The sequence below is a fragment of the Xiphias gladius genome, chromosome 13, assembly GCF_016859285.1.
Source record: "Xiphias gladius isolate SHS-SW01 ecotype Sanya breed wild chromosome 13, ASM1685928v1, whole genome shotgun sequence".
NCBI classification, from domain to species: domain Eukaryota; kingdom Metazoa; phylum Chordata; class Actinopteri; order Istiophoriformes; family Xiphiidae; genus Xiphias; species Xiphias gladius.
The window spans coordinates 4,953,085-4,969,130 of NC_053412.1; the positions used below are offsets into that span (position 1 = coordinate 4,953,085).

At 43.2% G+C, this 16,046-nt stretch overlaps 1 protein-coding gene across 2 annotated transcripts in view; it reads left to right on the plus strand.

The window, feature by feature from the left end:
• The first annotated feature begins 2,263 nt into the window (after nt 1-2,263).
• The window catches only part of spega (striated muscle enriched protein kinase a), a 49,885-nt gene continuing 36,102 nt past the window's right edge, over nt 2,264-16,046 (plus strand). For both annotated transcript variants that reach the window (XM_040142136.1, XM_040142137.1), the window contains exons 1-2: nt 2,264-2,736; nt 3,509-4,063. In XM_040142136.1, the coding sequence (XP_039998070.1) occupies nt 3,682-4,063 (382 nt within the window). In that variant the 5' untranslated portion in view covers nt 2,264-2,736; nt 3,509-3,681. The remainder of the gene's footprint in view (nt 2,737-3,508; nt 4,064-16,046) is intronic.

A 16,046-nucleotide genomic window follows, 5' to 3' on the forward strand; every position in this document is an offset into this window, starting at 1 on the left:
GGTTACTCTGACAGAACGTCTGCATGTGTATGATTAACGCAGAACCGGCTTTCGGCGTAATTGGTATTGAACACTCCCACATTGAAAATGAAACCAAATGCTCTGTTCGGCTACTGTTCCCTTCTCCTACGGTGTTTTACTCTTGCTGCGCAACGTTTCGATCAATCCGATTTTCTTCAGGCACCTTGCCGCCTCCACAATCAGAAGCCCCTAAATCGCAGGTGTAAAGTAATAAAGACGATTGTTGTTATCATTCTTTGGTGTACAGAATTTGCGAGAAAAGAGGAATCGCAGCCAGCTCAACTGCTTTGAGACAGTGTGAGACATCAAGGTGATATTTTTAAATACGATTTAGATATAATATTGTTTCAACAGGAGAGACACTACGGCGTCGCAAAGAAAAGTAAATGTAGGAAGATGATCCGAATGTCCACATTTCCAGCTTGCATTTGTTCTGTCTGTTGAGGTCATGTCAAAGCCTCGATTGTGTTCTGAGGCTAAACTGGTCCGATGTCGTGAAGGTGAAGCTGAGACCCTTAGAGGGTCGCCGATACCTGACTTTTTTTTTTTTTTTCTTCCTGCCCCCATCAGCCGACCGGGGTCATCAGGATGGAACAGTTGCTCCATCCTGTTAGTGATTTATATTTTCAGGGACCACAGCTGCCTATCCATCATTTCTAACCTGCCTCACTCGAGACGGAGAAAAACACTGGGACTCATTACTTTTCCAGTTAGTAAGTCTTGACTCAGCACTTTATGGTTGCGTTGGATTGTTTCTGCTATTTTGTCCCTCAAGCGCCGGTGAATGAGCTCCGACCGAGCGGGAGAAACTGAACAGGCTAGATGCAGGCATGTGGGGATTTGGAGGAAACTTTTCGCTGAACGTGTGAGGGTTCAGGATGTGTTAATTGTATGAATGAATACCTGAGACTTGGACAATGCTTGGTTTGAAAACAGCACGGCTCAGGTTAGACCTTATAATGGTATGACAACTGAAGTTCCCTCCTGTTCCTTGCATCGTTGTTTCCAAAAGAAACCTGACTGCTGAGTGTAACATAGAGATAGATAGCTGGTAGATATTCTGTATCATCTCTCTAAAGCTCGCAGAAATTCAGAATAACAACTTCGTGATTGATACACCCGCAGTTACCTGGTATTTCGCAATGAAATCTGGCAATGCAGTCCAGTAAGCGTGCAAGTGCAGTGTATTTAGGATAATAGTCTTTGTCTTTGTTCATTGTCAGGCACACCTCGGGGTCTAACAGTTTGTTATTCCTGTCGGAAACTTTGAGAGAGTGCAAAACCAAACGCCGTCAATAGCGTCTCAGCTCTTGATCCGAAACGATCTGGACCCATTTTCCTCAACACATGTAATTAAACAGCTGCAGGTGAGCAGTAATTTAAGAAAAATTTTTCTGCGGAGCATCCTCGTTTGTGTAATTTAAGGAAGCCAAAATAAAGCAAAATAAAAGCAACAAAAAAACTAACATTTCCAACCTGAAAACAACCAATGAACTTTATTTTATAAAATCTTAAAACTGTTTCATAAATTGCTGCATGTTTAAATAGCCCAGAAGTGGCTGAAACTTCATACACACAAAGGAAAATAAAAAAGTTACGTAACATTTTGGGGTCTCTTGCAGGTCCAGGCCTAGAAATGTTTTGTTTCTGAAGGGCAGGTTTCAGGGGTAGATTTATAGTAACTAAAAAAAACAAAAACAATAACTAGGGTTCATAACGAAATAAGAGGAAAAAAAGACACAGTACAGAAAAAAAATCTGAGTATCACTTTTTATAAGAGCGCTATAGATCAAATAACTGAAACTGCTTCAGTTGAATTCTATTGTGTCTACTGCAATTGTTCCAAGCAGTTCTATTATATTGTTATATCACTGCCCTACAATAGTATGAATCACTAAGTCTTGTCTTTATTCTTAGACTTTCTTTTTATAGCAGCTCCAACTGCAACTGTCACACGTATGCTGTGTCTGCCTGTCTCACACAACCACACACACTCAGACACACACACAACCACACACACAGACACACGTTTTGGTTGATAACATTATCTAAAGGGCTTGGAGTGCAGGAGCTCTGGTATGTCTGTGTGTGCTTGTGTGTATGTGTGTGTGTGTGTGTGTGTGTGTGTGTGTGTGTGTGTGTGTGTGTGTGTGTGTGTGTGTGTGTGTGTGTGTATAGGTCATACATGGCAGCCCAAGAAATGTGACCTATCTGGTGGTGCAGCTGTCGTTCCCAACCTGAGGGAGTTGGGCATGAAGCAGTGAGACGGGGGAGACGGGGGAGACAGGAGAGAAAGAGCAGACCTGTATCATGAGCTGATTTCAGTACTTAGGAGCCTAAAAAGGTTAGAAGGGTATTTTTTAAAATCGTACTCAATAACGGCAATAACGAAAAAACACAAGACCGGAAGGCCAGAGTGGTTTGACATTTAGGAAGAAGGATCTCTCTCTCTCTCTCTCTCTCTCCTTCGCTCTGTCTCACCCCTCTTCACCGGGGTTAAAGCTGTTGAAAGGGACCATGGCGGTGGCTGCTAATGCTACATGATCTAGGGGGGACTTACACCTACAGCCCATGCTCGCTAAAGGACACGTAGAGACACGGGCTTTAGCAAATGATTTGACATGAAATATTTTCCTCCATGGATCTTGTTACCTTAATTTGGACTTTGCGGGGATGTCCAAAGGGATTCCTTTCAGCTTTAATGGCAAAAGTCAGGTAAGGTGCACTTCTTTCTATTATCGGGTTAAGTCTATTTTAGGCAACTCTTTGGATCAGCATGTTAGTGGGATAACATAAATTAGCATAGGAAGCAAATCCGAATGCTGACATATTCTTTATCGGTAATCAAGGCATTCCATTTATTGCTATTTTGTATAGTTATTAGATTTATTTTCCAAACATGACTTGAAATGAAGAATTAAAATGGCCGGAAAGTCCTAAATTAATTTAATCGACTAGTATTTCTGGTTTCAACTAGCAAGGGTGGCAATGTGTAATCGTTTAGTCAACTGGTCGCGCACATCCCTGGCAATAACCACATGGTTACTATTAGAGACATGTTGCTAACGTTAAATAGGGGAAGAAAATCCAGGCCTTCTGTGTCAAAGTCCTTTTGGAGGGCAGTCCTACCAGCCTCCTTCTTAAGACTTTTATGACATGACAACCTTCAAAACACTCCTGGCTGCCGTTTTCAGTGTAAAACCACACACCACACGCCAGCGCCTTCTTGACCTGCGTTATAATGGGTGGAGGTGTCGGGACAGGACTTCTTCGCTGCTCGGACTGTCACATCCACAACTCCATTCACCAATTTGTAACTAAATACATATACAAGCCAAAACTATGATACTTGTGCTGTCACAATTTAGCAAATAAACAAGGATGTCATTTTTTTCCAAATGAACACATTTATTAGGAAACGGTGTCCAAAGTCAAAATGAAATATATCTAAACATAACTTTGATATCATTTTGATTGACTGTTACAGTCCCCGGTGCAACAGCCCAGGTGAAACAGCCCACATACTCCCTGTGATCCAAGAGATATCTGAATCGATGAAGTCTTTCAGAAGAGGCCTTCAATAACTGCAGCTCATCTTCATACCCCAATCAATTACCAGATATAAGGTGCAGAACGTAAAGAAGTGTGAAAGAAATCAGGATGGCAGAAGTCCCCGGAGCCAGTCCCAGTCTCGACATCCCTTCCAAGAGGCGCAAGGTCACCAAGGACCGTATTGTTCCAGACACTGGGGCCGCAACGCAAGAACCCACGCCTCCGGTTTTCATCCGTAAGCTCCGCAAGGCGGCAGTAGGAACAGGCTGTGATATCCGACTGAGGGTGTCGGTGACAGGATTTCCAAAACCTGTGCTGACCTGGTACCACAACGACGAGCTCCTGTCACCATCAGAAGCCCAGGACTCAGGGGGACTGTGGATACGGGACTGCCGCACAAGCGACGCTGGCTTGTATACCTGTGTGGCGACCAATGAGCTGGGAGAGGCAACCTGCAGTGCTGTCCTGGCCATCATGGACCTTGGTGAAGGTAATCACAAGCAACTGAAATACTCTTTAACAGGAAGACCTGAGTCATGACAGTCATCTTTTAAGCTTCAGTCATATTTTCTTTTAAAAAGGTTATTGTTTGGTAAAGGATTTAGACCCAAAATGGTCCTCAAATGGACCAATTACTTAGACTAATCTAGCATTTCCTCTTTGCATTTCTCCACACTCTCTTTTCTAATTAATATTTGATCTCTTGAAGCATTATCCCAGTCCGTGATAGTTCACCCAGACAAAACAATTGTAGATCCAAGACTGCTTTGATCATCAGACAGTAACCCTGTCTTCCATGTCTGCAGAGCGGCACTGGGAGATGCTTAAAATTAGCTTGTGGATTTAAATAGAGGCTGAGATTTGCTGGAAGAGAAGAGTGTAACCTGCTGTTGCTTTCTATTAGCTGCACAGCTGAACCTTTGAGTGTTGTTTGTTGTGTGGACTGAGCTGAGGAAGTCGGGATTTTAGGCACCTGGTGAGAACGTTCTTACTCTGAGGATTTGTTGGGAAATTCCTATTAGCCTGGCAAAAGTCACCTTTAAGACTTTATAAAGGAGAAAAATCATTAGACTGTCTACAGCTGTGTACACGATTCAGTTGTTACATCGTCAATCATCCATCGTCATTTGTAGCTTGCAGCTACTGTATAATGTAACATAGTGCAAATACCACAAAGAAATAGTCTTGCTGTGATGTTGATTTTATTACCACAACTCAAAAAGCACAATGATAATAATGTCAACGTCATTGCAGTTTTTATACTGCGTCTTAAGTGGTCACTATGTAGATTTTTCCGTTTTGGAGAAACAGCAAAAGTTAAGCTAGTTCATACTGAAAATGGTCACACTGGGAGAGATCTCTAACAGACTGACAATAAGACGTTCGCGGTATACTTTTTCACGAATATTGTGATTTTGATTTTTTTAATCGGCCTGTGCAGAAGTTATTGAGTGGCACTTGCAAGTCTGTTTGCATAGGTTTCGTAGGACGAAGCTTCCAAGATTTGACCTTTGCAGAAGCCAACTTTTGTCAGCTCCAACATACCAACTGAGTAAACAGGATAATGACATGGACAATGAGACCATGATCAAGCCGTAAAGATAACTCTGTCTATTGCTGCTGTTGTGGCATTTCCAAAGTTAGAATACTTTGGTGGGACAGTTTCGCTCAGGGTGGTCGTTCTGCCAGCATAAAGTCACACAGCGGACGGAAGTGTGCAAGACATAAATTAACTTTTTGAAAGGCCTCAGTAAGAGCAGTCGCATCTTGTTCCATCTCCCACGTCATCTTTATCGTGTCTCGCTTACTTCTCTCATACTCTGAGCGTATCGTTTGCCCTCTCAGTGTAATGCAAATACTGTAAGTTACTGTTGAGTGCAGGTTATGAGGTAAACTAACCGGTTAAGTTTAATAAGGAACTGTGTCCACAGCTGAGGCGCAGTGTGAAAGTGCATGTCTAACATGTATGGGTATGCTTTCGGTGCATGACACAAGGACACCGTTGGATTTGAATGGCTTGTCTATCATTTGCCAGTTTATCTTGTCACCTCTGCCTTGCAGAGATAAGGATAGCATTTGTCAGTGTGGCTTCTGTGGCTCTTTTATACTCATTTCTCCTCCATGCCTCGGTAACTACCTCATATACCAGAGCAGCATATACCAGATGTAGCATGCATTCAAACCCCATCGTGTACTGAGCTGTGATTTTCTACTTTGTTAAGGGTCTAAAAAGCAGGAATCTTTTTACAGGTGAGCTCTTTTTGTGGCTTGGCGATGGGATGAAAACCGGCGCGCTAAACTGGATTTTGCCGCAATATTACCATCGCGTTCTGTGGTATAAATACTCCTGACCGGTTTGCGTCATCCATTTGAGTGACAGGGTCCTTTGCGCAGAGTGTGGTCTGCAGTGAGATCATTGTAATGCTGCGTATATTTGATCATGGCCTCGTTGCCTTGGCCTGTGCAGAAAGTTGACAGTTGAGCTCACATGTCACCAGCTCTCACACTATGAGCTGGCACGTACGGTCCAGCTGGCATACCACTCAGCACCTCTCTGTCTTCTCACATCGATCCAGCTTCAGGTGCTACTTTTTCACCTCTGTTCTTATTACCTATTTCTGCTCTTTGTTTCTTTCTTTTCACCAGTCTCTCGCTGTCTCTTCTTTTGTCTCTCTCTGCTAATTTCAGCATGATTGAAGTTATGATTTTAGATTTATCTATCTACAAGACAGTACAGATAGCATGCTTTTTTTTTGGGTCCATTTTTTTTATTTCTTTCTTGTCACTATTTTAATTAAATCTCTTTTAATCCCCTTTTTGGGCCTTGTCTATCTCTTTTATTACTTTCTTTTTCCATATGAGCAGAATTGTAAACTTGATACTTGGACTTATGTCACAAAAATGAAGAGTTGAGACTTGACCTGGACTTGACTGCTGTGAGATATGACTTACTTGAGACTTGACCCTCCAAAGACTTGAAAAACATCAATGTTTTGACCTGGTAAAATCCTGGAACAATGAAAAGAATAAATAAGACAGCGACGGACAGGCTGCAAACCTTAAATTTAATTATCAAGCCAATCACAGAAAGAATTTGGTCTCAGATATGTAGAGATGAGTTAACATAGCTTTGAAAGTAAAACATAGAAATGAGGTGTATTTCTAATTTGTCAGCATTTACACCTGAAAATAGCTGCTCATGAAGACTTGGACTTGCTTTAACAGAATCGACTTGACCAAAAGACTTAAAAACAGCACTGTCTCTTTGTATCTTGACCAGCTGTTGCTAGATTCATGTTACTATTTGAATAGCAAACGGCTAAAAAACCCGCAAAATAACATGTTTTGTTCACCACTGTGTCCTCATTTGTATCCATTTTCTGGGTCCTAGCTGCCTTTCTGTCTCTCTGACCTCTGCCTCCCTCTTACATCTCCCCTGCTCTCTCTCCCTCTCTCTCCTTGTTGTTATTTATGGCCCGGTATGTGCCGTGCTGGCCAGAGGGCTCGTGCTTTACTGAAGTGTGGATGCCGCCAGCCCCCTTCTCCGATTGCACCGGCAGACATCACAGATAATTATAGCATCACCACGGTCAAGACACGGCGCTGTCACACTCAATCACGGTCAGTGTGCTGAAAGAGAGACGAGGACGGTGTACGAAGGCCGGGGGGGGGTGGGACTCTGAACGTGTATTTGTGTCGGTGTCTGTTAGTATGTGTCAGCGCACGTGCGCGCTCTTAATTTTAATGGCTGTTCTGGCTGCTTTTGAGCGTCGCTCAGTGAGTCAGACAGTCATTTGGGTTTGTCACTTTAAGATATCACCCTGACAGATCAGACCAACCAGAATCCAGAGCAGTGCTGTGTCACAAGTCTAGACTACTTTATTGACATCACCCTCTGGCGTATAGCTTTTGATTAACATACTGTCAGACACCTATAGGCTGGATAAGCAGTTTGATGGAAGCTCTGGAAAAGCGGCACATCGGTCACCTGTGTTATTTTAAGCCACGTTTACAATAGGAGATCAGTGTCATATTGTGACGCAGGAGCATGCACCTCCCATACATGACTTGCAGTTACTCACAAGATATCATTTTTTTTTAAAAGGCATTTGTTACATATTTAAAACAGTGGTTCCCGAGGTTCAGGACCCCCTGAGGGCTCGCAAGATAAATCTGTGGGGTTGCAACATGATTAACTGTCTCACTTAACAGATGGGAAACAAAGATGATATCCTCATAAAGGTTTGTGCTCATATTTACTTTGCTTTGTGTTGCTGCGATCCTGCCGGAACAGTGTGCGATTAAAGGTTTAATTATGTGAGGGCAGTGTCAAATGTTGAGGATGGATGGATGTGAGAAAGAGGGTGAAAGTACAGTAGCAGAGGAAGGTGGTGGGGTTATGCTGGTCTAGACGTGCGTAACGGAAGCCAGGAAGGAGGAGACTCAGTGTCGAGGACCCGTCTTACGCATCGTGCCACCAAAGGCCGTTGTGGCATCCATACGGTACATGACACAGCACTCAAACCCTTCGATGCATTCGCTATTTTATACAGGTTCTCACTTGAACTTGAACCTTGAACCGATTTTCATGTTCCACAGCAGCTGTTTGCAAGTAACAAATTTATGTAAAAGACATTTCTGAGAGCAGTTGATGTTATTTAAGTGCAAATTTATTCAGTAATGTGAAGAGTCAGATGCAGTAGATTTAGGTTTCTGGGTCAGAGCAAACTTTCCCCTCTGCTGCACAAGTCTTTACTCCAAAGCACTCTAAATTTTAGCTGCTCAGCAGCGTGTACAAACTCTTTTCTGTAGCTTTGGTAAAGTGGTACTCAAGCAAGTTAATGTTGCACTCCCTTAAAGTTGGCAGACTCATGAGAGAGCAAAGCAGTTAGGGGCCAAGATTTGTCCTGATCCTTAGTCCCTGGCGTGGGTCAAACTTCGAAAACCCCGCATCGCCCATAATGCAACCAATGGTCTTTCTCTTTAGATTGTCTCTGCCCGGTAAACACCCACAAAAGACATTATAAAACAGTTCTCACTGGCTGATTATTACTCCACTAGAGAACTGACCTTTATGTGAAAAGTTAATTAAGTTCCCCTTTAAATATACTGTACAGTAACGAGCTACTGGGGTAATAAACTGACTAATAAATTGCTGATATGACAAATATTAAGGAATAATTATAATTTTGAAAACTTTACATTAGCTAGTAAGCAAGCAATGAGGTTGGAGGACAGTAACGGTTAGGGACTAAATGTTGCCGTCAGCAAACTAGCTGAGTTGATTTTCTATACACCAAATCAGTCAGCCGCCAAATCGTTACCGCAGGTCAGTTCAATACATACACTAGCTCTTCTTTCTGGAGACAGCTGTTTAGAAGCAATCATTTGGTACAGACGTAGTTTTCAGCAGCGCCGACCCCCCCCACTACGAATGCCAGAGGGTCTGTTACATCACGTGACACACATCTATAGAGCAGAGCCACAGCGTGACGGAAAGGGTCCTGCTGTACAGGACAAGAAGCTCCAATAAAACTTGAAACCAGACTGTGGTCACCTCTTGACATTTGTATTCATTAGACGGTCTTAGTAGATGCCCATGATGATTTGTAATCAGATACACATTCAGATTCAAATGAAATCCACGCGGACAAAGTGTCAGTGTGAATACATGTTTTCCTCTATTCGTTCGGTGTGAACTTTATTTTTATCCCAGGCAAAGCTGCTGCGTTACTTTCACCTCCAGCTCCAAGGTTACTGATTGTTTAGCTGTCTGAAATAGATCCACCTCACCTCAACCGGTGTCAGTGCAACTGTCTCCTTGTCCCATAATGTGTGTGCAGTTGTGGCATATCATTCATGGTGTATTACAACATGTCTGCCATGTGCTAGAGTTTCAGAACTCCCTTTAGTCCAGGCAGAGCGACTCGCAGAGGACGGCAAAGGTTGTTTGGGTTCTGTGTAGCAGTGTGTTTAATCTCCTGCTATAACTGGGGCTCTCTAAAAGGGGGTGCAAAGGGAAAGTACAGTACAACCGGAGGGGTTGTACTATGCAGGACTCGAAATAGTCTGCTGAACTTGGCTGTCAAAGTAAGGAAGTACTGGGGGAAGACAGGGAGCGGGCAAGAAAGAGAGACATGGGCTGAGGGAAGATGAAGTTCTAAGGTCTAGCACCCATTTTGCGACGGCACATCATTGTCTCACCAATGCCTCATTTCACGATGCAGAAGAAGCCATTTTAATGACATGATATGAGAAGATGGAACTGGGAGAAGTAGGGCTGTTGGAGTCATTTTGAGGAGGTTCCCTTGTTCTTAGTGGTGCGTCTCCATGGAAAAGACTTGAGGAAGACTTGTGCTTTCCAGCAGAAGCAGCCATCCGGCTGGTGTTTCTTTGAGGATCATACAAAGGAAAGATAAGAGCCATGTTGCGGAAGGAGCTGCTCGATGCACGGAAAGCTTTGAGGAGTGTTAGGGAGGGTGTGAGTGGGCCGAGAAGCAAGAAGCAGAGAGGTGAGTGGGAGCTGGTATCAGTACAAAATGTGTACTAGGTTAGCATAAACTGGTTTGTTGGGGATCCTTTTTAAGAGGTTGAAGTAAGAGAAAGATCGTACTGTAGGGAATTATAAATGCATACCCAACTAAGTGGAACAGCTGTAATGGAAATGAAAACAAGGTAATACAATTGAGGCTGCTTAATTGGATTTAGTTTGTCTTTTTTGAATGCTCGCAGATAATGCTTTTTACTGCAGGCTTTACTTTAAGGTTCCAACAGCCCTGTTTGGCATAGAGCAAATATGAGTAGAATTGCCTATAAATACTCAAATTGTTTCTCTATGAATATCAAATGGATCGCATTTTAAAGTACTAAAAGAAAAAGTAATGGTAATTGTGTCATAGCCCCGTCTTTTTCCTCAAGAGCTAGCCAGTGGAACAATGAGCTGGAACCAGTATTGAAACTGTGTTATTCTAAAAAAAAAAAAAAAAATCTCGTCCATTCAGTCCTCGTGTAGTGGTGAAGCTATTCACGGAAATCCTCTTAAAGGCCCATTCCATTATCCAAAAGGAAACAAAAGGGTCATCGCATCCCCCAAATCCAGAGAACAAGATTTGAAATGAGAAATCGGTTTTGCTGCACCCACCACTAGACTGACGGCTAACACAGTGTATTCTTTACATCGGCACTATGAGGAGCAGAACTGAAACGGGCCCTAACAAGATGTTTTCTTCAACTATAAACACAAATATGCAGAACTACCTGAAACTTATATGGTATAAAATGTGACTTTTGCGGAAAAACCATAAATGAAAGAACTAGCATTTGGACTTGAAACTCGGAGGGCTGGTAAAATGATATTTTAAAAGTTTTATGTCCTGAATCTCAATATTTTAACGGACAAATGTGCTGCGGTTGAACCTCGAGCTCATTTGGCTGCTCAGCCAGTGTCGGCGTCACAGAGCACACGCAGCGTGTCATCCCTGCTCTCACCATTTCTTATTGGCCCGGCCCTCTCGCCTGGTCTGCGACCAGCTTACACTGCCACACTGGAGCGGAGATCATCTATGGCTGCTTGATGATTTCACATTCTCCAAATATTATGTTCAAGTGGATTAAGGATACAGTACAATTAATTAGCTTCTCTATTCTCACAAGGCAGCTGAGGCAATATGCAGGGGTAAAGCCAGTGCTGTTTCCCTCGTGTTTGGTCTGGCAGAGGATGTGTTTGTGTTCCATCCCACTGGTACACAGTCATTCACAGGAACCCTCAGGGATTTGGCCTGGATTAGGTGGTAGGATCAGGTTGCAGCGTGACTGTCAACACTGGCCACTGTCATTTGGGATTTCCAAACCATCTCAACAGAAGAACTAAATCGACATACCACCTTTCACATTTGCTTCTGAAGGGTTTTTTTGGGGGGGGCATATAAAGAAGAGTCAGCTTCATTGTTTATCGCATCTTTGTTTTGTTTTGTTTTTTCCATCGTGCAGATGAATGCCTGCCAACTCGGTCTGTGCTTTAGCCTAAGACCGCAAATTTAGTACGCAGGGATCACAACTTCAAATGCACTCGCACCCCACTGCAGACATTTCTCTTTTCTCTTTCTACAACCGTCACATCTAAAGCAAAAACATTTAACACAAGATGTGCTGGAACTGAGTGCAGATACCAGCTGAGAGTGTATTGTAGGTATGATGCAGATGAAAGTCTATGGCCTTGTGTAAATTACAGCCAAGATATGGAATGGAAATCTGACGTTTGTATATTTTTCTGTTTCTTTATTAAAATCATTCAGTGATGGCGTAAGCTCATAATTATATGGACTGTGTTAAAAAAGACGGTTGTAGGTTTTTTTTGTTGTTGTTTTTTGCTGTCTTTGCTGCGGAGGTTTTTGTTGCAGCCTTTTCTTTTTAGATACCACCACCCGATTTAGTTGATTGTAAAAAGAGTTGTGATCTGGAACCCAGTATTTGTGTGTTGTCCCTAATCTTAAAATATTTTGCTTTCTTTGCTAAAAACGAACGAGAACAATGGAGGGACACTAAAGAACTGTATTATCTTTAGGTTCTGTTATCTTTAGATGAACACCAGGTGGACAGAGGATAGCTCCCGGAAACCACGGGAAGGTCACTTTCAAGATAAGGTAGTGATTTTGAATTTGTTCCTCAATACAGTGAATAATGAAGCGGTTTCTCTTGGTTGTCTTAAGCAGAGCCACTTGCGGTCACACGGTGCTTTTACAGAGAGAACGCAGGTTCAAAAAGTAAAGTAGACGTACAGCACGTGTCATGGACGGTCCGGTTCGGTATGACAAGACTTGGTCTGCACTCCAAAACAGAAACATTGTCATGTAGCGGGAGCAGAATCTGTTTTCCTTTGCGGAAACTTGCTGCTGATAAACTTGGAGGCCTGGGAGGCATTCATCAAGGCTGCCCCACAGAAAGCAGCCTCCGTCACAAAATCAATGGGTCTCTGTGAAGTCTGCTTACTCTTTTTATGTTTTAAGCTAATTAAACCATAGCGTAGTCCAAACTGCACCTGTCCTGAGTATTTTTAACTTTCGTTCAGCGTCAACGATGATTTCTCCCCGTGTGTTGCGAGTGCAGAGGCCAAATGTTTGTATCCGTAGGTCGGACTGATTCAACGGAGATGTTTAAATCTGACTCCTAAAAGAGAAGATTGGATCTGTGCTTTGTGTGCACGGCCATGTCTGATGCATTTTGTGGGTCAATAATGATGATTGGCTCATGTCCAAGTCTGTGTATAATGTAGGTTTAAGTAGCGCAGAGGACAGCGTGGCCTCCCAGAAACCATCAAACAAACCAGATTCACTGCAAGATAAACGACATCCACCGATAGAATCTAATTATCTTCTCGTAATGGCTGATATTCTATGATATCCCAGACAGGCACTGGTTGAAGCGGAGTCGTTGTGGCTTTTAGCGAGCATATAAATACAACCTCAGGAGAGATATTTCCAAGCAGCACGAAATGGAAGCTTTGCCACCGTATCTGGCCTCTCGGTGAAATGATGGCCATGGAATCTTGTGTTGTGATGGGCACATTGATCCGGGGGCGTTTGAACTGTTACTTGGGGGTGTATCCCATATCACGCATAAAGCATTGGTATTGATCGCCGCACTTGCCGCTGGACCAAATGCCTCTCGCTGCTGATGGATGGAGGAGGAGTGCGAGGCGGGCGAGGGTTGAGGAGAAGTAGGTTTGTTATAATAACAGTTGCAAACTGCAATTCACCGCATCCGGGTTTGTCTTTGGTGAAAAAGGGTGACGATTTAAATATAAATCTAGCAAGGGATATGTTAAGGAAAAAAATATCTTTTATAGCTGGGAGATAATCATCAGATAAATGGAGAAAAAGACAAAAGGTAACGATCGGAATCAAATTCCACCGTCAGCCGAGCAACTCCTGATTCATCGCAGGAGTAAATCTCAACTATTGATTCTGTGTTTACAAGGCCATAAACGGTAACATGCCTCACTTAACAACGCTGAAGCAAGTCAGGCATACCAGATAGCTGTGCTGAGGATCTGGATGAGGATTCTGGGGTTATTAGTCGAAGTCGGAGATCGGGACCTGCCTGCGATTCTTTTGGGATTCGTTTTTTTGACGGAGGGGGCGCGGGGAGCACAGATGTATCTGACAGAACAATTAACCCCTCAGAGTATGTATTAGACCAGGGAGAGAGGTTTGAAGGAGGAGGTAGGCGCAGTCACATATTCTCGTCACGTTTGCTCAACAAATCAGACGTCCTGGAGGAGGGTGTTTTGTAATATTCCCTTTGCCCGATTTAGACGGGCCCGGATATTGAAATAGATATCGCTATTAAATCAATAATGGTTTACTGAGATGAGGATAAGACAACAGTGGATGAAGGAGCAAACCTTTGATTAGCTGAAAAGTGGCAGTTCTGATCGAAATAAAACAAATATATTCAAACTGCTCTCATCAACATTTTTCGCATGAACAATGGTTTAAATGGCCGAGTAATGTGATTTACCACCTGACTCTGCAGCATTCCCTCGGCTGCGCGCAGCGTTTTTCGGCCCATCGTTCTGGTTTCACCGCCCACAACTTTACTGTTTTGGTTAAATCTCAGCTCGCGTCAGCCTGGTTTCCAGCTGCGGCGAGTGAGTCGGCGAAAACGCTACTTTCCCGGCAGCAGGTGACACTTTTTAGGGTGAAAGTATGCGAATGTTGCGCTTCCACCTCTTTCCGCTGCTCTTAAACAGATCAATTCATGCAAATTCAACTGATGTCAATATCTAGTAATTTTGAAGATGCAGTTTGGAATCGTTATTGGTGCTGAAATGATGACTCATTTGATCATTTAATACTCGCTGTGAGGATGTGAGGATTTCCTGTTCTTCTCTGTTTTATGTGAATATAAACGGAATAAACCCGGGTGTTGGAGTATCGGTGCATCGTGCTGTAATCCAGTCAGAGAAATGTGTTGGCTCTTCCAGTCCAAATAGCCCTCGGCTGCCTGGGGGCTGTGGTAACCTTGACCCTATCACTTGTTACAGCTAACAGACATGGAGTATGGATAAATAATTGATTGGTTACGGGTTTTGCTGAGGGCTGCTACCTTCGGCAGAGAGGAAAACAAAGGAAAGCGGAGAGTAGACTGAGAGGTAGAGGGTGTGAAAATGGAGTCAGAATTTGTTTGTATCCAGGAGGATTGCATATATTAGTATTTCTAAGAAAACAGATATATTTACATCCCCCACCCCGTCCATATCTTGGCATTTCATCCCCTCTATCCTGCCATCTATGCCTCTTTCTCTAGCTTTCTTTTTCTGTTTCTCCCCTGCTCTGCCTCCTCCTCCGGGAAATCTTTTCCCCGCCATCCTCGTGTCTCGCTCTCGCCTCCGCTCTCTGTCTATTCTCTCCGTCTATCTCCCTCCCTTTGATTCTTTCTTTTTGCCTCAATCCTGCTCTTTGTCGCTCTCATCTTTCACTCCTGCTGCTCCGGGGGCAACATGCTGTGCTGAAGCCTGTTGTTTTCCTCCTCATTTTTTCCCACCTCCTCCTTCTAATATTCTCCACACTCATCCCTGCAATCAAGACCAACACACCCCTTCTGCTCAGATTTCCACCCCCCACCTCCTCTTGTTCTGAGTGTGCTCTGGATCGAGGCAGAACGGGCAGAGAGAGAGAGAGAGAGGGAGAAGGGGGGGGTTGGATAAACCAGCTGAGAATTGCCCCTCTAAAGGCAGCTTCTACGTCAGAGAGGGACGCTGTTCACATCAGCTGAGACACACTCAGACACAAAGACACCTGGCTCCGGTGTACTTGCATCGTCTCTCCTTCTCTCTCTCTCTCCCGCTTTCTCCCTGCCTTGCTGCCAGACTGGATAATAAACACACCCACGCGCAAAAAGGGAGCCGAATCCTGTTTTGAATCTTTTGAATATACTTATTTTTTTTTAAAATACATTTTATTTGTTTATTTTTTTGTTGTTGTTTTTGCCACACCCTGGGCTCTTTCGGGTTGTAGGGATGTTTTTTGTGAGCTCATGCCACAGGTAATCTCGCACATTTGACAGGAAGCGCTTCTTGAAGATGAAGAAAATCTGGTCCAAGAAGAGATTTCAGGTGAGTTTGCTCCTTTATGGAAAAGAAAAAAACCAACCTGCATTTAATGATGGCCTTAATTCTCTATATCTGTGTGGTTTTTCATAGGGATTAGTAGGTTTTTACATATTGGTATGTCATGCCACACCCTTTACCTGATAATGAGATGCAAATGTGTTCATTTTAAACAGATAACAGTGGTAACATAAAGATTTTAGGAATTATTTTAAGGGAATATACCAATAATGACCTAGTGTTCTATTGTGCTGGGGAAAACGCTACGAGAGCACAAGTATGGATAGATGTGATGCTTGCTGTTCTCTGTGTTTGTTGTCTAATATCTTTAACAAAAATAACAAATTGAGGACAGATCGGGAAA